Here is a 23,213-nt window from a genome sequence, read left to right as displayed (position 1 = left end):
AAGTATATGATTATGGCAACATTCCTTAAAATATTAAAGAACTTGCTACAACATTTAATTAAAAACATAATGAATTCACACACACACACAGACACTCCTATCTCTATCTTCATCCTTAAGGAAGACATGTACAAGAATGTCTAAAGTAGCATTCTCTAAGAACAAAACACTACAAAAAATCAAAAATATCCATCCCATCAGGTAAGTAAACTATAATACAGTCAATAACATAATATAGTAGCACTTGAAATAAACTAGAATGAAATAAATCAGCACAGATAAATCTGAGACACAATGTTCAATGTAAACAGAAAGCTGGGGATCCCTGGGTGGCGCAGCGGTTTGGCGCCTGCCTTTGGCCCAGGGCGCGATCCTGGAAACCCGGGATCGAATCCCACATCGGGCTCCTGGTGCATGGAGCCTGCTTCTCCCTCTGCCTGTGTCTCTGCCTCTCTCTCTCAATCTGTGACTATCATAAATAAATAAAAATTAAAAAAAAAATTTAAACAGAAAGCTGTTAAATCATTTATATAAAAGTTAAGTCATGCAAAAAATGCTATATATTATCTACAAATACCTACATGTGCTTAAAACAAAAACTGCATAGAAATGACCTCTTTTTATGGTCATGAAGGAGTAAACTGGAGCAAACTTACCTTCTGACTATAAACAATTACAAAACTGAACAAAATATATGAGGTGGAGCCACAGTGGAAAACAGTATGGAGCTTTCTCCGAAAGTTAAAAATAGAACTAACTTATGATCCCAATCACACTATTGGGTATTTATCCAAAGAATACAAAAACACTAATTTAAAGGGATATATACACATTTACATTTATAGCAACACTATTTACATTAGCAATGTTACGAAGCAGTCCAAGTGCCCATCAATTGATGAATGGAAAAAGGAGATGTGTTAATACATGCAATAGAGTATTATTCAGCCATAAAATATAATGAAATCTTGCCATTTGCAACAACACGCATGGAGCTAGAATATTAAGCTAAGTGAAATAAGTCAGCCAGAGAAAGACAAAAATCATACAATTTCACTCATATGTGGAATTTAAGAAACAAAACAAAGAGGAAAGATGAAAGAGAGAGTCAAACCAAGGAATAGATTCTTAATTATAGAGAACAATCTGATGGTTGGGAGGGAGGGGGAGGATGGGCTAAATAGGTGATGAGGATTAAGGAGAACACTTATTGTGATGAATACAGGGTAATGTATGGCACTATGAACTTACTATGTTATATACCCCCAACTAATATAACACTGTATGTTAACTAATTAGAATTAAAATAAAAACTTTATATTATAAATATATATTTATATATTTTATATATATAAAAATTTATATATATATGAATGAATCAAATGTTTTCAGATCTGAATATTAAATAGTGCAGGACTGTGATCTCCAAGAAATAAAGCAAATTAAGTGATCCCTACAACTGACAAGCTTTCTGAGTAAAGACAATTTCCAAACTCTGAATACAAAAACAGGGCAACCCAAACAGTTCAATGGATTTCAGCTAAAGAGATGGACATGAGCATTGGGGGAAAACAAGGCACCTAGAAGTTGTGAGATAATTCTGAAAAGAAGGCAGCTATGCAGAAAAGAGCTTCAGAAATCTACACAAAGATCCTCTTCAGGTTTGCTGAGTACTAGCCTGTGACTGCACAGTGTAAAACTGCAAAAAGTTTAAAAAGAATGACCAGGACACTGTAAGCACAGAAGCTTAAAGACAATGGGGAAAGCATCTGGAGTGGAAAGTCCTCATCCCTTGGAAGCATTCTGTGGAGAAGCCCCAGAGGTCATGCATTAGTAAATAGGGCCAAACTGGAGGGAATACTATTCTAAATCCACTCTAGAACTTAAAATCTGGACTTGAAATGATCATCAAGCTGATCTACAAAGAAGCTAACTGCTTGCCAGAATAAAGCCCAATTCTCTTTTTTATTTTTTAAAGATTTTTAATTTATTTATTCATAGAGATACAGAGAGAGAGGCAGAGACATAGGCAAAGGGAGAAGCAGGCTCCTCATAGGAAGCCCGATTGGGACTTGATCCCCAGACCAGAATCACGCCCTGAGCTGAAGGCAGAAGCTCAACTGCTGAGCCACCCAGGTGTCCCAAGCCCAATTCTCTTTAAGAAAGAAAATAAAATTTCAGATATGCATCAAGGTAACATTCATATTGTCCAAATTCCAATTAAAATACAAAAACAAACAAACAAAAAATCACTGTACATGCCAAGAACAGAAACCAGGAGAAAACAACCAGGAGAAAAACTAGCCAAAAGGAAGACCTAAAAAAACTAAGATAATGGAGCTAACAGAGGAGGACATTAAAACCCAAACTTAATGATGAGAACTTCTATATTCTTAAAAAGAACTAAGTATCTAGAGTTGAAAAAAATACAAATCTGAAAAAGTTCTCTGGATTAGACACTGCAGAAGAGAAAACTGGTAAATTTAAAAACTTTCACAGACAAAATTGAAAGCCTATACATCAGAAAACAAAATGAAACCTAAGCAAGAGAAAGATAGCAGAAAATTTATCTGAAGAAATAACTGCTGAAATCTTCCTTTGTCTGAGAAAGGAAACAGACATCCAGATCCAGAAGGCAAAGATAACTCCCAACAAAATCAACAACCACAGACCCACACCAAGACACGCTGTAATTAAATTGGTAAAATATAGTGATAAAGAAAATATCTTAAAAGCAGCAAGACAAAAGAAGTCCTTAGTTTCCAAGGCAAAATCCATAAGGCCACTTGTAGATTTCTCAACAGAAACTTGGCAAGCCAGAAGAGAGTGGCATAATATATTCAATAGGCTGAAAGGGAAAAATCTGCAGCCAAAAATATTTTATCAGGCAAGGTTATCAGTCAGAATAAAAGGGGAGATAAGGAATTTCCCAAACAAAAGCTAAAGGAGTTTGTGACCACTAAACCAGTCCTACAAGAAATATTAAAGGGGGCACGTCTGAGTGGCTCAGCATGGTCCCAGGATCGAATCCTGCATCACGCTCCCTGCATGGAGCCTGCTTCTCCCTCTGCCTCTCGCTCTCTGTTTCTTATGAATGAATAAATAAATAAAATCTTAAAAAAATAAGAAATATTAAAGGGGATTCTTTGAGTGGAAGGGAAAAACCAAAAGTGACAGTAAGAAGGAAGGAAACATAAAAACAGTAAAAGTGAGTATTTCTGTAAAAATCAGTCAAGGAGCTCATTTAAAAAAAGATGGAATATAATATATACCAAAGTTGTGGAGAGGTGAGGGGAAGATTAGATTCAAACTTGAACAACCATCAACTTAATGTAGACTGCTATTTGCAGAAGAAGTTATATACAAACCTAATGGCAACTATATATAAAAAGCACTAATAAATATGCAAAGAATAAAGAAAAAGGAATCCAAATATATTACTAAAGAGTATCAGCAATGGGACACCTGGGTGGCTTAGCAGTTGAGCGTCTGCCTTTGGCTCAGGGCGTGATCCCAGGATCCGGGATCGAGTCCCACATCCCCAGGATCTGGGATTGAGTCCCACATCAGGCTCCTTGCAGGAAGCCTGCCTCTCTCTCTGCCTCTCTCTCAGTGTGTGTCTCTCGTGCATAAATAAGTAAAATCTTTAAAAAAAAAAAAAAAAAAGAGTATCAGCAAAATATAAAAGGATCAGAGAAAATTTCCAGGAACAACCACAAAACAAGTAATAAAATGGCAATAAATATATTATCTATCGATACTTTCAATGTAAATGGACTAAATACTCCTAATAAGACTCAACTCTATGTTGTCTAAAATAGACACATATCAGACCTAAAGAAGTTGCAGATTGAAAGTGAGAAGATGGAGAAACAGTTACGCAAATGGAAGTCAAGAGAAAGCCAGGTAGCAATACTTGTATCAGGCAAACCAGACTTTGAAATAAAGACTGTAACAAGAGACAAAGAAGAGCACTCTATAATTATAAAGCAGACAACCCAACAGGAAGATATAACAATTGTAAATATTTATGCACACAACATTGGAGCACTCAATATCTAAAACAATTAATAACAAACATAAAGGAACTCATTAATTATATTAGTAGGGGCCTTTAACATCCCATTTGTTTCAATGCACAGATCATAACACAAAATCAACAACAAAACAATGGTGTTGAATGACACAATGGACCAAATGGACTTAACAGATATATTCAGAACATTCCATCCTAAAAGAGCAAGATACATATTTTTTTCAAGTGCACACAGAACATTCTCCACAATATATCACATATTAGGTTATAAAACAGGCCTCAACAAATACAGTAAGATTGAAGTCATACTATGCACCTTTTCTGACAACAGTATGAAAACTAGAAATCAACCACAAGAAAACACTTAGAGACCACAAATACATGGAGATTAAACACATGCTACTAAACAATGAATGTGTCAACAAGGAACTCAAAGATAAATTTAAAAACGTGGAAATAAATGAAAATTGAAACACAAAAGTCCAGAATCGTTCGGATGCAACAAAAGCAGTCCAAAGAAGAAAGTATATAGCAATATAGGCCTACCTCAAGAAGCAGGGAAAATCTCAAATAAACAACCTAACCTTACACTGAAAGGAGCTAGAAAAGAACCATAAATGATGTCTAGAGCCAGTAGAAGGAAGGAAATAATAAAGATTAGGGCAGAAATAAATAATGTAGAAACTAAAAAACAACAGAACAGATGGAAAAAACCAGGAGCTGCTTCTTTGAAAAAATTAATAAAATTGATAAACCTCCAGCCAGACTTATCAAAAAAGGGAAAGGACCCAAATAAATAAAATCACCAATGAGAGAGGAGATACAATAGCAATCAACAACAGAGAAATACAATTCTTAGAAAATATTATGAAAAACTATATTTCAACAAATTAGACAACCTAGAAGAAATGGATAAATTCCTCGACACTTATAAATTACCAGAAGTGAAGCAGGGAGAAATACAAAGCTTGAACAGACCAATAACCAGCAAAGAAACCAAATCATTACCCAAAGAACTCCCAATATACAAAAGTCCAGGGCCAGACGGCTTCCCAGAGGAATTTTACCAACCATTTAAAGAAGAATTAATACCTTTTCTTCTCAAACGATACCAAAAAATAAGAGAAGGAAAGAAAACTTCCAAATTTATTCTATAAGCCTAGCATTACCCTGGTTCCAAAACCAGATAGATATAATTAAAAAAAGAGAACTAAAGCCATTATCATTGATGAAGACAGATGCAAAAATTCTCAATAAAATACTAGCAAATGGAATTTAACAATACACTATAAAAATCATTCACCCACCATCAAGTGGGATTTATTCCCAGGTTGCAAAGGTGGTTTGATATTCACAAATTAATCAACTTGATAAAACACATCAACAAGAGGATAAGAAGCATATGATAATTTCAATAGATGTAGGAAAAGCATTTGACAAAATACAACAAAGAACAACCTCCATTTATGATGAAAAGCCCACAATAAAGTAGTGTGTTCCAAATCTAACATAATAAAAACTATACATGAAAGATCCACAACCAGTATCTTAGATGAGGAAAAACGGAGAACTTTTTCTCTATTATCAGAAACAAGACAGGGATGTCCAGTCTCACTACTTTTATTCAACATAGTATTAGAAGTCCTAGTCATAGCAATTAGACAATGAAAAGAAATAAAAGGAATCCCAATCAGCAAGGAAGAAGTCAAACTTTCACTCTCTGAAAGGAGCTGATGTTATATACAGAAAAGCTAAGAGTCACCAAAAAACGGCTAGAACTAACAGACCAACTCAGTAAAGTCGCAGGACACAAAATCAACATACAGAAATCTATTACATTTGTACATGCCAGCAATCAAGCAGCAGAAAAAGAAATTAAGTAAGTGGAATCCGTTCCATTTCCAATTGCACCAAAACCCATATGATACCTAGGAATAATCCTAACCAAAGAGGTAAAAAACCTGTACATTGAAAACTATAAAACAATGGTGAAAGAAATTGGAAATGCACAAAGAAATGGAGAAACAGTCCATGCTCTTGGATGGGAAGAGAAATTTTGTTAAAATGTCTATACTACCCAAAACTATCTATATATTCAATGTAATCCCTATCAAAATAACAGCAGCATTTTTCATAGAGCTAAAACAAAGAATCCTAAAATTTGCATTGGAACCATGAAAGACCCCTATCCCAAATAGCCAAAGCAACCCTGAAAAAGAAAAGGAAAGATGGAGGTGTCACAATTCCAGACCTCAAGCTACATTACAAAGCTGTAGTGATCAAGACAGTATGGTACTAGCATAAAAACAGATCAATTGAACAAAATAGAAAACCCAGAAATGAATCTACAATTATATGGTCAACTAATTTCAAAAGAAGCAGGAAAGAATATGGGAAAAAGCAGTCTCTTCGACAAATGGTATTGGGAAAACTGGACAGTAACATGCAAAAGAATGAACCTGAACCACCTTCTTATACCATATTCAAAAATACACTGAAAATGGATTAAAGACCTAAATGTGAGACCTGAAACCTTAAAAAATACTAGAGGAGAACACAGGCAGTAACTTCTTTGACATCAGCCATAGCAACTTCTTTTTAGCTATTTCTACTGAGGCTAGGTAAACAAAAGGGAAAATATACTGCTAGGATTACACCAAAATAAAAAGCTGTGTACAGTGAAGGAAACCATCAACAAAACTCAAAGGCAACCTACAGAATGGGAGAAGATATTTGGAAATGACATAGCTGATAAAGAGCTAGTATCCAAAATATATAAAGCACTTATAAAACTCCACACTCAAAAAACAATCCAATTTAAAATATGGATGACATGAAGACATGAATGACAGAAGACACAAATAAGACATTTTTCCAAAGAAGACATTAAGATTGGCCAACAGACACATGAAAAGATGCTTAGCATCACTGATCATTAGGGAAATGCAAATCAAAACTACAATGAGATATTACCTCACACCTGTTAGAATAGCTAAACATCAACAAAACAAGAAACAACGGGTGTTGGCAAGGGTGTGGAGAAAAGGGAACCCTCTTGCACTGTTGATGGGAATGCAAATTGGTGCAGCCACTCTGGAAAATATTATGGAGGTTCCTCAAAAAGTTAAAAATAGAACTACCCTATGATCCAGCAATTGTACTACTAGGTATTTACCTGAAGTATACAAAAATACCAATTCAAAGGGACATAGGCTCTGATGTTTATACCACCATTATCTACAATAGCCAAATTATGGAAACAGCCCAAGTGCCTACTGACTAATTTATGGATAAAGAAAATGTGGGGTATATATACAAGGGAATATTACTCAGCCATAAAAAAGAACACAATCTTGCCATTTACAAGGACATGATAGAGCTAAGGTGTATTAATAGTAAATAAAATAAGTCAGTCAAAATAAGACTTATGATTTTATTCATATGTGGAATTTAAGAAACAAACAAGGAAAGGTTAAAGAAAAAGAGAGAGACAAACCAAGAAACAGACTATCAACTACAGAGAACATACTGAGAGTTACTTAGAAGGAAAGTAAAATGGGGGATGGGTTAAACATCATAAAAAGATATGCATGCAATAGCAGACTTTCAAACTACATGAAGCAAAATCTTTCAGAATTCAAAGACAAAGAGACAAAGGTCCATACACTAAAATCAACTGTAGTTCTACATATTAGCAACAAAAAATTGTAAGCTGAATATAAAAATGATTTATAGTTTCATCAAAAATATGAATATGTGGATAAAGATAACCAAATATGTGGAAAATGTAATCACTGAATACTAAAAAATATCACTGAAATTTACAATTATCCAGAAACTTATATTCAAAGTACTTACATCCATAATATATATAAGACAAAATCCATGCAATTTCAATCAAAATTTCCTCAGGCTGGTTTTTTTTTTTTTTGGTAGGAGTTTACAATATGATCTAAATTCCACAGAAATGAGAAAATCCTAGTATAGCCTAATAATTTTGAAAACAAAAAAACAAAATACAACGCTGGAAGACTTTTATTATCAAATTTCAAAGCTTACTATAAAGCTATAGTAAATGGACTAACCATATGGAAAAAAATAAATTTTTACCTTTACTTCAAACCACACACAAAAATTAACTTCAAATGTATCACAGGCCTAATCATAAAAAATAAAATTTAGAGGTGCTCCTGGGTGGCTCAGTCGGTTGTCAAACTCTTGATTTTGGCTCAGGTCATGATCTCAGGTTGTGAGATGAAGTCCGTGCAGGCTCTGTATTAGGCATGGAGCCTGCTTAAGATTCTCTCTCTGGCCCTCCTACCCCTACTCTCTCTCTCCCTTTCTAAATATAAATTAATCAATCAAAATAAAATAAAATTTAGAGATTTCTGGGGGAGACAGGGAGAAAATTCATAATCTTAGGTAAGCTTTCTTAGGTCATAAAAAGCACAAAACATTAAAAAAAGAATAAATCTAAAGTGAAAATGTTCTGTTTCTTAAAAAACACTGAAAATGAAAAGGTAGGCAAAAGACTAGGAGAAAATATTTGGAATAAATATATATCTGACAAAGCACTTACATCCATAATATATAAAAGAATTCTTAAAATTCAATAATAAAATGCACAGGAATGATAAAGTGAGAGTAGTGGTTTCTTCTGGGGACAAAGGAAAAATGTAGGGAATACTGATTTAACTATGTTAATTTCTTTAAAAATTACTGAATAGTGGGTACACAGACTTTTATTACAATTTTATTTATTCCTTGCTTCAATTTAAAACTTAAAAGTTAACACTAAACTCAAATAAAAAGTTTAATTCATATTACTATATGAAATTATTGTAGACCCTAAGATATTTAGTGGATTTTTGCCTGTATCTTATTCACCTATGTTTGACATTAAGCACAGGACACACAAACATATGTAAAACTGGAGAAAAGAAAAAGACTTAGATTCCTAGTTTCCTACTAGATATTTCCCTCATTGCTTCAAACAACTTACTGAAAAGAGTTCACTGATCTTTCCTCATACTATAGACTCAGGCTCTTCTCTTTTCTTTGCTGGTTTCATCTTTATACGTCATAAGGACAGTGTATTACTTAGGAGCACGAGCTTTAAAGCCAAAATGCCTGGGTTCCAATCTTGATTACCATTCAAAAGTTGCCTGACCTTGGGCAAGTTAATGAATCTCTCTGTACTTCAGGGTAAATGTTAAGTACATTAGAGCTAAACCTGGCAAATAATCATGTTCCGTAACTATTAACTATTCTTTTTATCTTCTTATTGCTGCTATAACTATTATTACAACTATATCCTGACTTATCTTTGTCTCTTCCTTTGTTCCCCCTTAGTATTAAGGAAGGTACTAAGTCTTTACTTGACCACACAACAATCTGACCTCTCTCTCCCTATTTCTGGTCATCAGTAGTGAAGATCTAGACTCCTATAGCTTTCTTCCTACAGGCCTTTTCTCTATTTTCTCTCTATTCCAATCTATTATATACTATTGTCAGATTAATCATTATCCCTTTTCATAAGATCCCCTTTCCTACAGCAGGAGTAGTTCTGTGAGGTTCTGTAGAAGGGGAAAAAAAGGATTTCCAGTGGTTCTGAATTAATCACTAGAATAAAAAGTATGGGGGATAAAGTCTCAAGGTTGAATTTTAATCATACAAATATCAAAGCAAGCTAAATTATGAAAGTAGCAAAGACATATAAATTGCCTTTGAGTAGCAATAGCAGTTCCCTATTACATCAGCAATCACTCTTACTATAGTTTGAGTCTGAGATTTGATTTAGTATGAAAATCACCAATCATTTTTGAGTAATCACTTACTTCTTAGGGCCCTAGTCTCTTTTGTTATAAATAGTTATATAAATGCCATCAATCTATGCTCCCAGACAGTAGAAGGTAACACTGATTAAGCACAACATTTCTGATGAGCCCAGGGTAAGCTGAGTTAGCCAGAAAGTTAATATCCAATGGAGGAACTGGGAGAGGTGAACTTATACATCATTTTGAACTATATAATCTCTGAAGTTTCTCCTAATTTTAAAGATTGTGAATCTATTCTAAATATATACAAATCTATATAAAACTCTTCTAATTTAAAATTTGATAACACTTCTATATTCATTTATAATTCATTTAGTAATACTTCTAGAAATCTAGGAAGCATTCTGAAATCTTCTGTAAAAATTATTTTTGTATAGCTTCAAGTAATTTGGTTTGAAATTTAAAACTGTATTTTTAAACAAATTTCATTATGAATTCATACTAGGGTGGCAATATATTTTGTAACACTATAAAATGCACCCAAATTTGATATGAGCACACAAAGGTTATATAGCTGTTCTTTGAAAACCAGTCCTAGAAATCTAAACATGAAACTTTTTTTTTGTTAACATTTACCTTTTTTCTTCTTTTGCTCTCAGCTGTTCTTCCTGTCTCAAAACTTGGACCATTATAGATTCAAAAACTCCACTTGTCAAGCCTGCCAAACTTCGTGGTGTTGACCGACGCCTTGTTGAGGTACATGCAGTTCCCTTTTCATCCTCCAATCCGTAATAGCCTTTAGATGTAACTGCTATCGTTGTCTTTTCTCTCAAGTGCCTTGGAGAAGAATAAGTCAATTCATAAGGTCAAATCTTCTGGGTAAGCAACAAGTCCCCTTAACCAGCATCTTAAGAATAATCTCTTTTGCTAACTGTATAAAAAGTATATAGTTAAACCTTACTTAGCTACACTCAAGATTTTTATCTGCCCTATATTTAATTTCTAATTTTCTATACCCATATCATAAAAATCAGTCTAAGAGACAGTCCCTTCCCTACATTTAAGAAATACACAAATCTTGGTGCACTTAGGTGGCTCAGTTGGTTGGGTGTCTGACTTTGGCTCAGGTCATGATCTTCGGATCCTGGGATCAAGCCCTAAGTGGGCTCCCTGCTCAATGGGGAGTCTGCTCTTCCCTCTCGCTCTCCTTCTGTACCTTCCCCTGTGTGTGCTCCCTCTCTAATAATTTTTTTTAAAAACTTTCTTTAAAAAAAAAGAAATATATAAATCTTTCACATTAAAATTAAAGATTAAAACACTATTAAGGGAAAAAAGTTTATTGTTTGCAAAATTAAATGCAGCTAATCTATACATTTCTTCATATATTTCATACTACCTATTATTGGTATAGGAAAATGTAGAATATTATCAAAACATTTTAAAAGAAAATTCATGGTACATAAACACTTGGGAGAAATTATAAACAAATAAGTACTACAATATATTAAGTATTATAATATGTAATTGCAAATCTGGAAACCTGACTTACCTATAAAAAGAATCTAGGAATCAAGATTCTCTCTTCAATGTCACACCTATGTCTCCCTACCCTATAATATTCATTCTATTAATGCACTAAGATACTAATCTAATACTTGAAAATAATACTGATAGAAAAGTTTCTCAGTAGTTTAATTATCCATAAATCCCCTTAGTGAATTTGAAATAATTGATTAAAAACATTTATACTAAAAAGGAAACATTAATCTTATCAAGTTTTTTAGTCTAAATCAAAACCTGATCTTGACCTTTCATCTATAAAAAGGGCTTATCATAAAAAGGCATCAGGGAAAACATCTGCTTTTCTATCTTTGTAAAATATGCCAGAACATCTGAAGTTTTTTTTTTTAATGGTATATACACTTTTTAAAAGATTATTTATTTATTCATGAGACACACACACACACACAGAGGAAGAGACATAGGCAGAGGGAGAAGCAGGCTCCCTGAGGGAAGCCTGATGTGGGACTCAATCCCAGGACCCCAGGATCATGACCTGAGCCTAAGGCAGATGCTCAACCACTGAGCTACCCAGGCATATGACATCTGAAAATTTTAAACATGTTGTTTCTACAAGCGCAAAATCAAGTCAATACCCCAAGTAAGTATTAAATAGGCTAGATGAATTGTATGTAAATTAAAAGTTGACCCTGTAATCAAATTTTCCTGCTTTCCTGTAGGCTTTTCCTAATACAAAATAGGGTAAGGTTTAACAAAACAAACCTTTACAGCATGAAATACAATCAAATGCCTTTCCATCTTGGACTTTGTTCACAGTGGTTTGTGATATATAATAAACACAGTGGTTGTGATATATAATAAACACAGTGGTTTATTACCCCAAGAAGAACTGATTGCTATAAGCAATCTCAGTCTCAAGGCCATCTGAAGCAAGGTTCTATTGAACTATGGCACTGCTATATGTTTTCTTTGTTATAAGGACATAATGTTGTAACCAATTCAGCTTTAAGTAACACATGAACTTTTAGTTTTCAAGTAATCCTGAAGAACCTAGGCTGATCGAGCAATAATGTTTCAGGCTGTGATTTTTTTTATGTACAATAGCATATATCTATCTGTACGATGGCTAACTGGGCCAAAAGGAATGTGGGCCAAAAGATAATAAGCTGACTGGTAATAACAGACACTGAATGAGTATATCTGAGATCATTTTAAAGGTGAACTAACTAGTTCTATAATTTTAATTACTTCTTCATCAATACTATTGGAAGAGAACATTAATGAACAATATTGCATTGAAACATGATAGCTCAAAGGTCACAGTGTATGTAGAGCACTGGGGATAAAAGGAGTTGAGGGAAATAGTAAGTCACATGGCTAAATTATTATGTAATAAACGAGTCAGAAACTTTATCCTTTAACTTCACTCCTACTTTTTTAAATAGTTATTTTCTCAGAACAAAGACCAAAGAGAAATTAATATCCTTCACTTGTCATCAGAAATTAAAAAGGTATGTATTTTGATATTTGTCATTCAAGATTAAAATACAAGAGAGAAAACTATGATGTCTCTTTCATATCAACGTGCAAAGATTAAAAAGATATATCACTCAGTGTTGGGGAGAATATGAAAAGAAAAATTTTCATAAAACATTATTGGATATATAAAATTGGCACAGCATTTCTGGAAATCAATTTGGTAATGATCATTAAGATTTAATGTGCACATATCTTTTTGACCCATCACAGTCCTAAGAATTTACCCTACAGACGTATCTCCACAACTGTGAGCAATCTCTTTCTCTGCCCCTTCTTCTCCCACACAGAGTATTACTGAAAAAGAACAACCTGTAAACATAAATGTCCTTTTATACAACATGGATTAAACAATGTATACCATAATATGGAATAACATCCATTCATCAAAAGGAATTAGGAAGTCTGTATATACTCACTGTAAAAGATGTATTACATCGCTGAATGTAAACCAGTTTCTGAATATATCTTTTAACCCAAAAGGAATTATATATATGTAAATGTAAAAATACATATGGCACTAAGCAGTATGTGTGGTTGTTTGAAGTTCTAACTCTCACCTAGACTATTGCAATCTCTTCATGACAGGCATCCTGGCTTCTATTCTGATCTCCTTACAATCTATTCATGCAGCAACCCAGGTAATCAGATCATATCATTCCCCTACTCTGTCTCCTCCAAAGACTTTCAGTTACACTTAAAATCCATAATTCTGAAGACCTACAAGATCCAGTGTAACATGACCCTTATCTACCTCAGACTTCACTTTCTACCACTCTGTTCATTATAGCTTTGTATTCTGGCCACAAACGTCTGTGTTATTCTCAGTCACACCAACATCAGCTTTGCCTTTCCCCTTGTCCTCACATAAGGCACTCCTCTCCCAAATATCTGTATGGCTAGGTATTAACATTTCTTCCAAATCAGTTCAAATGCCAGCTTATTTGAAAGGACTTCCCTGACCAACATAACTAATAAAGGATTCCCGGTCACTCCTCTTTGTTCCCTTACTCATTTCTTTTTTTTCCCCTGTTTATCACTACATTATACTGTATAATTATCTATTTATTTGGTAATTTTCGATCCTACCAGAATGAAAGTTCCAGAAGATAAAGATTTCGTTTGTAACGGATGTAACCTCAGAGCCTCAAACACATACACATACACACACACCCACACGCAATATTTGGAAGGATATAAGCAATTTATTCGTCATTTTAAATTTACATACATAATTTAAGATGAAAAATTCCAGTCAACTATTTTCTCTACAGTAAAATACCTATTAAATATTTGTTACTAACTACCTAGTCTTCATTTATCAGAGAATAAAATGCAGAAAGATAAAAATAAGTAAGTCTCACCTCCAAATAATACTTGTCAGATAATTAACAACCAAAACACTACACTAAAATAACTCTCCTTTTCTAAAATTCAAGTTTTCCTACCTATTAGGAAAATTATTTTATAAAATCAGTCTGACAATAGTTTGAAAATAACAGATTGCTAACTATTAGCAAAAGCTTAGCAATAATTACAGTTGACTCACTGAGTTTTAGTTATCCTTTTTTCTTTTTCACAAAGCATGAAATGTCTTTTCTGTGTTGCTAATACATTCCAAATTTCAGAATTCAGAGGCTTAATTCTGTTTCAAATTATTAAAGTAGTAAGAAAGTGAATTGATATTAAGCTTTACTTATGGTTAATGTATGTACTAACACTACCCTCTCCCCCACTAAAAATGGATGTTTGAAAAGGTTTCATTATGTGATTTTTTTGTTGTTGTTGTCACCTATAAAATTCTATCTGCATAATTATAACTTGGAAATAATTATCTAATCTGTTTAAAAATACTATAGTGTTTCAGTCATTTTTGTAATCTATTTACTTAAACATTTTTTCAATGCAACTATAGCCCTCAGGGTCTTGGCAAGATAAACTAAAAAGTAGATGATGCTTAGGGATGCCTGGTGGCTCAGTGGTAAAGCGTCTGCCTTCGGCTCAGGTCATGATCCTCAAGGTCCTGGGACAGAGTTCCACATCGGGCTCCCCATGTGGAGTCTGTTTCTCCCTCTGCCTGTCTCTGCCTCTGTTTCTCATGCATAAATAAATAAAATCTTAAAAAAAAAAAAAAGGAGGTGATGTTTAATGAAGAGACTATTCACAAATGTATAGCCAAGGTTAAGGAAAAACTAGAAAGGGATGCCACTCTTGGGCCAGGTAGGTAGCTATGCTCAAAAGGAGAAAGAGAAGGGATAGTTATGGAACAAAGAATCCTATAAGTATCGAAGAGGGCCACAGAATGATGGAGCACAGTTACTGACAATTTGTTGCCCAGCAAAGAGAAAGCTGTTAGAATACCCCAACCCTCTCTGTCCTCCTGTCAGTGCCTCCCACCGACTGAACCCAATCAGATGCCAGAGCACAGGCAGACCGGTTGATGCAGTCCTTAGAAATCAACCTTCTGGAACACGGAGCACAGAGCACACTGCACAAAGATGGAGAATAGATTTGGAGGGACAAATGAAAATTATCCAGCAAAACAGAACTTTCACATCAGTATTCAAGAGCAACTAATTAAAATTAGGGACGACAGGACTCTTACTGGTGAATTTCAACAAAAACTTTTGCCTGTTTGATAAGCATCACACTGTAGTCAGCCCAGCTTACAATGCCCTTCTTCTACCTGGATTTATGCATCTTTAGGAGTTCTGAACTACAAAAGCTATTAAAACCAAGTACCAAAATAAACTTAAAAGAAACCTTTCAAATAGCTTTATAGCTAACTATTGAACCAAGATTTTCAAAACTAATGAAGTATCACAATGCTCTCACCCATACTAATGTTTTGTAACATTAATGTTAAAACTTATTTTTAAAATAAGCTTAAACTTTCATGTTTAAGTATCTAGACTGTAACACTTTACAATATATAAAACATAATAGTACAGAATATGATTAAATGATTCATATAGAAAAATTGAGGGTACATAGTCAAAATATTTTCTTCTTTGGAAACCAGATCATTAAAGTTTGGAAATCACTGCTCTCAGATTCAGCTGCACCAAATACTCAAAAAAGTCTTCAGGAAAAAATAAGTCTTCATACCTACAAAAAGTATTTTTGCATTTATCAGACTATGAAATTTATTTCTCACTTGATATTCTTTACATTCTATTCTCTCAGTTAACTTTTATTCCCCCCCACATTTTTAAAAAGAGGCTTTATTTATTTTAGAGCAATAGAGCACAGGGGAGAAGGGGCAGAGGGAGAAAGTCTCAAGCAGATTCCACAATGAGCACAGAGCCCACAGGAGGCTCCATCTCACAATCTTGAAATCACAATCTCAGCAAAACCAAGAGTCCCAGACTTAACCAACTGCCACCACTCAGGCATCCCATCCCCTCTGCCCCTACATTTTTAACTCATCGTGTCATCCAGACCTCCAATCCTTTATTCGATTCCTTCATTTGCTCTAATGATAATTCAGCCTCTTTTAGCCATTCACATAGACAAGTATTGGGACCAACATTAAGACAAACCTCTTATCTCTCTTTTTTTTTTTTTTTTTATTTATGATAGTCACAGAGAGAGAGAGAGAGAGAGAGAGAGAGAGAGAGGGGCAGAGACACAGGCAAAGGGAGAAGCAGGCTCCATGCACCGGGAGCCCGATGTGGGATTCGATCCCGGGTCTCCAGGATCGCGCCCTGGGCCAAAGACAGGCGCCAAACCGCTGCGCCACCCAGGGATCCCTCTCTCTTAACAATTATCTGTCTCAGGCATTCCATCTCTTTCTTGCATCTCAGCCAAAAACTCCTTCATTCCTAATACCTACATTACTAAGCACTACAGGAAAAATCACCACCTTGTACTTGGTTGCCTGTATAACCTAAATTGAATTCAACCCCACCTAAGAGGACTTTTTTTAACAGCAATTTAAAAACACAATCATTATTCAAACAGCAATTTCAAAATATAATCAAACACTTCACTCCATTACCCATCATAAAACTTAGTAACTGATTTTCCCCACCACTTGTTTCATAGAGAGAACGGTAGGTTTTTTTGTCTTTTTCTTTATGTAGGCTCCATACCCAGCATGAAGCCCAATGAAGGGCTTGAACTTACAACCTTAAGATCAAGACCTGATATCAAGAGTCAGACGCTTAACCAACTGAGCCACCCAGAAGCCCTGAAGTTTTTGTGGAAGAGCTCCCACTTCCTACTTCTCACTGAACAAAATTATCTAAATGTTACTTTAAATTGCAGTGAAAAAATGTGCTCTTCATTCTCTTGCCAAAAGCTAATCCCACCACAAGTTTTCAGAATTCATATTCCATTTACTATCTTCTACAAATTCAACATCTACATGCTAGCTGTCTTTATAAGCATACAAACATGTAAAACTTTATCTTAAAAACAAACCATCCCCCCTCCCCCCCCCAAAAAAACCACCATTCCCCTTGATGGGACAACTCAGTCAGTTAAGCATCTGACTCTTGGTTTTGGCTCAGGTTCATGATCTCAGGGCATGAGATTGAGCCCTGAGATTGAGATTCTCTACCTCTCCCTTGCCCCTCCCCCTGCTCTTGTTCTCATGCTAACATAAAATCTTTAAATGAAAAAAACCATTCCCCTTGAAAAGAGTGACATCTAAATTCTCTGCCATTTCATGTTTCATTCACATACCAACCTAGCATTTGCCTGCACTTACTGAAATCACTATTCCAAATGATCTATTTTTAAACCTCAAACAATATTTTAATGAAATTTTTTATTTGAATTCCATTATAGTTACCAAACGCTATTTATTGTATTACTTTTAGGTGTATGAAATAGTGATTCAACAATTCCATACATACTCAGTGCACATTATCCTAAGTGTACTGTGTAATCCCCATCGCATAGTTCACCTATTCCCCACCCACCTCCCCCCGATAACTATCAGTTTCTCTATAGTTAAGAGTCTGTTTGTTTTGTCTTCTCCCCCTCCTTTGCTTGTCTTACTTCTCAAATTCCACCTATGAGTGAAATCATACAGTATCTTTTTTAAAAAATATTTTTACTTATTCATGAGAAACACAGAGAGAGAGAGTGAGAGAGAGAGAGAGAGGGGCAGAGACACAGGCAGAGGGAGCCCGATGTGGGACTCGGATCCTGGGACTCCAGGATCATGCCCTGGGCTGAAGGCAGGCGCTAAACCACTGAGCCACCCAGGGATCCCAGTATCTATCTTTTCCTGACTTAATTTAATAGCTTCATCCATGTCATTGCAAATGACAAGATTTCATTTGTTTTTATGGCTGAATAATATTCCACTGTAGATCCATGCCACTATTTCTTTATTCATCTTTCAGTTGATGGACACTTAGGCTTCCTCCACAATTCCTCCTTCCACCATAATTATCTACATAAATTGTAGACAATGATGGTATAAACATAGGGGCACATGTATCCCTCTGAATTAGTGTTCTTGTATTCTTTGGGTAAATACTCAGTAGTTCAACTACTGGATCACAGTCATTCTATTTTTAACTTTTTGAGGAAACTCAATACTGTTTTCCAGAATGGCTGCATCAATTTGCATTCCTGCCAAGAGTGCACAAGTGTTCCTTTTTTCCACATCCTCACCAACATTTGTTTCTTGTGTTGTTGATTTTAATCTTTCTGATGATAGCTTACTGTAGTTTTGATTTGCATTTCTCTGATGATCAGTAATGCTGAGCATCTCTTCAGGTGTCTTTTGACCATTTGTATGTCTTCTTTGAAGAAATGTCCTCCCGAATTTTTAACTGGATTATTTATTTTTTTGGTGTTGTTTCATAAATTCTTTATATATATCCCAATACTGACCATTTATCAGATATGTCATTTCCAAATATCTTCTCCCATTCTGTAGGTTGCTTTTTAGTTTTGTTGATGGAAGTTTCCCTTGCTGTGCAGAAGCTTTTATTTTGAGATAGTCCCATAAGTATATTTTTGTTTTTCTTTCCTTTTGCCTGATGAGACATATTCAGAAAAAAGTTGCTACAGCTGATGTTGAAGAAGTTAGTGCCTGTGTTCTCTTCTAGGATTTTCAGAGTTTCATATTTTACATTCAGGTCTTTTGAATTTAGTTTTCTATATGGTATCAGAAAATGGTTCAGGTTTCATTCTTTTGCATGTTGCTGTCCAGTTTTCCCAACATCATTTGTTAAAGAGATTTAATTTTTTCTCAGTTGATATTCTTTCCTACTTTAATTAGCCCTGTAAGTTTGGGTCCACTTCTGGGTTTCCTATTATCTATGTGTTTATTTTTGTGACAGTACCATACTGTTTCGATCACTACAACTTTATAATGTAACTTGAAATCCAGAATTGTGAAGCCTCCAGCTTTGCTTTTCTTTTGCAAGATTGCTTTGGCTATTTAAAGTCTTCTGTGGTTCTGTGCAAATTTTAGGATTCTTTGTTCTAGCTCTGTAAAAAATGCTGGTGGTATTTTGACAGGGATTGCATTGAATCTGTAGATAGTTTTGGGTGTTATAGACATTTTAACAATATTTGTTCTTCCAATTCATGAGCATAGAATGCTTCTCCATTTCTTTGTGTCATATCCAATTTCTTTCACCATTGTTTTATAGTTTTCAGAGTGCAGGTCTTTTACCTGTTCGGTTAGGTTTATTCCTAGGTTCTTATGGTTTTGGTTCAATTATAAATGGAACTGATTCCTTAATTTTTCTTTCTGCTGGTTCATTACTGGTGTATAGAAATGCAACAGATTTCTGTATGTTGGATTTTGTGTCCAGCGACTTTACTGAATTTATGTACCAGTTCTAACAGTTTTTTGGTGGAGTATTTAGGGTTTTCTATACATAGTATCATGTCATCTCCAAATAGTGAAAGTTGACTTCTTTCTCATAGACTTGGATTCCTTTTATTTCTTTTCATTGTCTGATTGCTGTGGCTAGGACTATGTTGAATTAAAGTCCTAAGAGTGGACATCCCTGTCTTCTTCCTGACCTTAGGCAAACAGCTCTCTTTGGAAAAATGTCTATTCATGTTATCTGCCTACTTTTCAATTAGATTATTCATTTCTTGGGTGTTGAGTTTTGTTAAGTTCAACATCACTGATCATCAGGGAAATACAAATCATAAACCACAATTATACTACGAGGTATTTACCCCTCAAATACAAAAATACTAATTCAAAGGGATACATGCACCCCAATACAATAGCCAAATTATGGAAAGAGCCCAAGTGTTCATCAACTGATAAATCGATAAATAAGATGTAGGCTATATATACATGGGAATATTACTCAGACATAAAAGAAGAATGAAATCTTGCCATTTGCACCAACACAGATGGAGCTAGAGAATTTTTATGCTAAGTGAACTAAGTCAAAAAAGATAAATACCATATGATTTCACTCATATGTGGAATTTAAGAAACAATACAAATGAGCAAAAGGAAAAAAGATAGAGGCAAACCAAGAAACAGACTCTTCACTGTAGAGAACAAACTGATGGTCACCAGAGGAGAGATGGGCAGGGGGATGGGTTAAATAGTAGGTGAGAGGGATTAGCAAGGGCACTTGTAATGAGCACCAAGTAATGTATGGAAGTGTTAAATTGCTATATTGTACACCTGAAACGAATATTACACTGTATGTTAACTAAATGGTATTTACATAAAAACATAAAAAAATAGATTGGAACACACTAAGAATTCAATGTATTATATAAATGGTATAACAAAACAATGGAAAAAATAACGCTGCAACAACTGGCTGAATGTGAGAGAAAATAAAGGTGGATTTCAACCTCATTCCTTGAACAAAACAAAGTCCAGAGAGATCCATTCATTTGTTCGTTCATTCATGTATTCCTTCATTCGATATTAATTACTTATAGATAGTGAACTAAGTGTTGACAACACAAGATCAACAAAGGCAAGATTCCTATTCTTACTTTAAATATACAAAATAATATACAAAAAGTGAGTGAACAAACACATACATACAAACATAAGTTCTAACTGTAAGTTACATACTGTAAGTTCTGGGAAAATGGTCAAGAACAAAGACAGTCAAGAACTGACAGGAGGAGCAGCCATGACAAAAACAAACAAATAAATAAATAAATAAAATCTTGAGGATAGAGCATTCTAGATAAAAGAAAGAAAAAGTATCAAGGCTTTCAGGTGAGGAATGGATTGGCTGGTAGGTACAACAGAAAACCAAACTCCTTACTATAGTTTAAGTGCCAATAAAGTACTTTAAGCAGGAGAGTGACTTCCCTTACTGTACATTTTTAAATGTTCACTCTGGCTGCTAAGTAGAAAATGGGACTCTAGGAGAAAAAAGCAGAAAAAAAAAAAGAAAACAACTTGTGAGTAAATAATACATATGATACAGATGAGATAAAAAGACTACCAAGTGATAAGTGATTACCTCTGTCTGATGGGATGGGTGATTTTTTATTTTAATTTTTTGACAACTTTCTATTTTTTTCAAATCTTCTTCAAAAAAGAGTATGCTTGGCAGAGTATTTATAGAATATGGAAAGAAATGAATAAATTTTAACTATTAGAGAAAAAAGATTTAAACTGCTATTAAAAAACTAAACTAGGGCAGCCCCGGTGGCTCAGCAGTTTAGCACCAGCTTCAGCCCAGGGTGTGATCCTGGAGACCCAGGATCAAGTCCCACGTCGGGCTCCCTGCATGGAGCCTGCTTTTCCCTCTGCTTGTGTCTCTGCCCCCCACCCCACCAACCTCCTGGTCTCATGAATAAATAAATAAAATCTTAAAAAAAAAATTAAACTAGATCTCAGTTATCCTATAGTGAAGGATATAAATGGTTCTCCTACTTGTTCAGTACTCTGTGGATCACCATGAAATACTGTCATATTTAACTGTTTCTTAAAACCTTTTATTTAACATGTTATTTGAGATTATATTCTTATAAATTACATTACACATACATATTTGGGTCTATAAAAACTGTCAAATTACCATAATTAGCTGATACTGTCGATGTGTATTTGCAATTTATTAATTATATTTGCCATATTCTTTTTTTTTTTTTTTTTTTTTGCTTCCTGGCAAACAAAATTGTTCAAAATAACCTATAAAACTTGGTAGACAGAATGACATATTGGTAGAATTCTGTATTGTACCTACCTTTTCTTTCCTGTGAATTGGGAGAAGACTGAAATTATTCAATTAAAAAACACCCAAAGTCCAACGTAACATTATTTAGATATTTAAATATAGCATCTAATCTAAATTATTTGGCAAAAACAGTGCTGTCTTTCTCTTCTTTCTAGCATTATTCTTGGACTTAATATAAAACAATTTTTTCCAGATAGATTTCTATATAATCCTCCACCAAGCTTGCTACTGAAGAGAAATAAAGTCAAATGCAAAATTAAAATTGAGAAGCCAAAAATTAAGGGACAGAAAACAATCAAATTAATGTAAGTTTTCTTTTCTAATTCGTGTCATTTAAGTGTCCTTTGTAATTCTCCACCTTAAAAGCTTTAATAACTAATTTAGAATATCAAACTCTGTATTAGGACAGCACATTAGGCCCTATGTGATCTGGCTCCATAATCTGCACTGCATAACACCTGCCACTACTTTTCTATATATAACTACACTCCAGCCAAACTGCTGGTCATTCCCAGCAAATGGCGGTCATTCCCTAGCATATGGTGGCTTTTTTTGCCTTTATACTTTTGAATATTCTATTCTTGTTGACTGAATGACCTTCACATCAACTTAGTTTATCAACTCCTATCTTTCCATATTTATCTCTGAATCCCTCTACAGTGCCTTATCAAATAGTAAGCACTGTAAATACATGTTGAATATAATTAACTGTCTTAATACATTAACATACACTACCTTCTATTATGCTTTTAAATACTATGTCCATCCTCTAAGGGAAGACACGGTTATCTGCATTAAACTTAACCATTATCTACTGAACTTCTCTGTACCTGAAGAGCCAGATTCTAGCGATACAAAAATGCATGACATAATCTTAAAATTTAATGACGCAAATATATATGCAAACAGACAAACAGTATCATGGTATTCAAAAACTTCAATACAAACCATATGAATCCAAAAGGTATACCCTGTAAGAACAGAGAAGTACAGCTACCCCATGCTGAAAAGAAGAGAGAGGAAGAGATGGGCAAAGAAGTTTTCTTGAGATGACAACTGTGCTGAGTCTTTAAGAACAAGCAGGAATTTTGACTTCTTGTAACAGAATATTTCATTTGATCTTTTTTTTTTTTCCATATGCTCATCTATTGCATTAATTTAAGAACTACCAAACAACTATTATATATGCCT

The 23,213-nt window shown here is 34.4% G+C and overlaps 1 protein-coding gene across 3 annotated transcripts in view; it reads right to left on the bottom strand.

The window, feature by feature from the left end:
- Positions 1 to 23,213, bottom strand: part of BRD10 (bromodomain containing 10) — a 116,052-nt gene that overhangs the window by 79,901 nt on the left and 12,938 nt on the right. For 2 of the 3 annotated variants that reach the window (XM_026001359.2, XM_072728403.1), the window contains exon 2: positions 10,450 to 10,650. The exons of the other annotated variant lie outside the window; for it this stretch is intronic. In XM_026001359.2, coding sequence (XP_025857144.1) covers positions 10,450 to 10,650 — 201 coding nt within the window. The remainder of the gene's footprint in view (positions 1 to 10,449; positions 10,651 to 23,213) is intronic. 3 annotated transcript variants of the gene reach the window in all.

This window comes from Vulpes vulpes, chromosome 12 (assembly GCF_048418805.1).
Source record: "Vulpes vulpes isolate BD-2025 chromosome 12, VulVul3, whole genome shotgun sequence".
NCBI classification, from domain to species: domain Eukaryota; kingdom Metazoa; phylum Chordata; class Mammalia; order Carnivora; family Canidae; genus Vulpes; species Vulpes vulpes.
The sequence above is the reverse complement of the archived record's forward strand: the minus strand, read 5'-3'. Positions and strand labels throughout refer to the sequence as shown.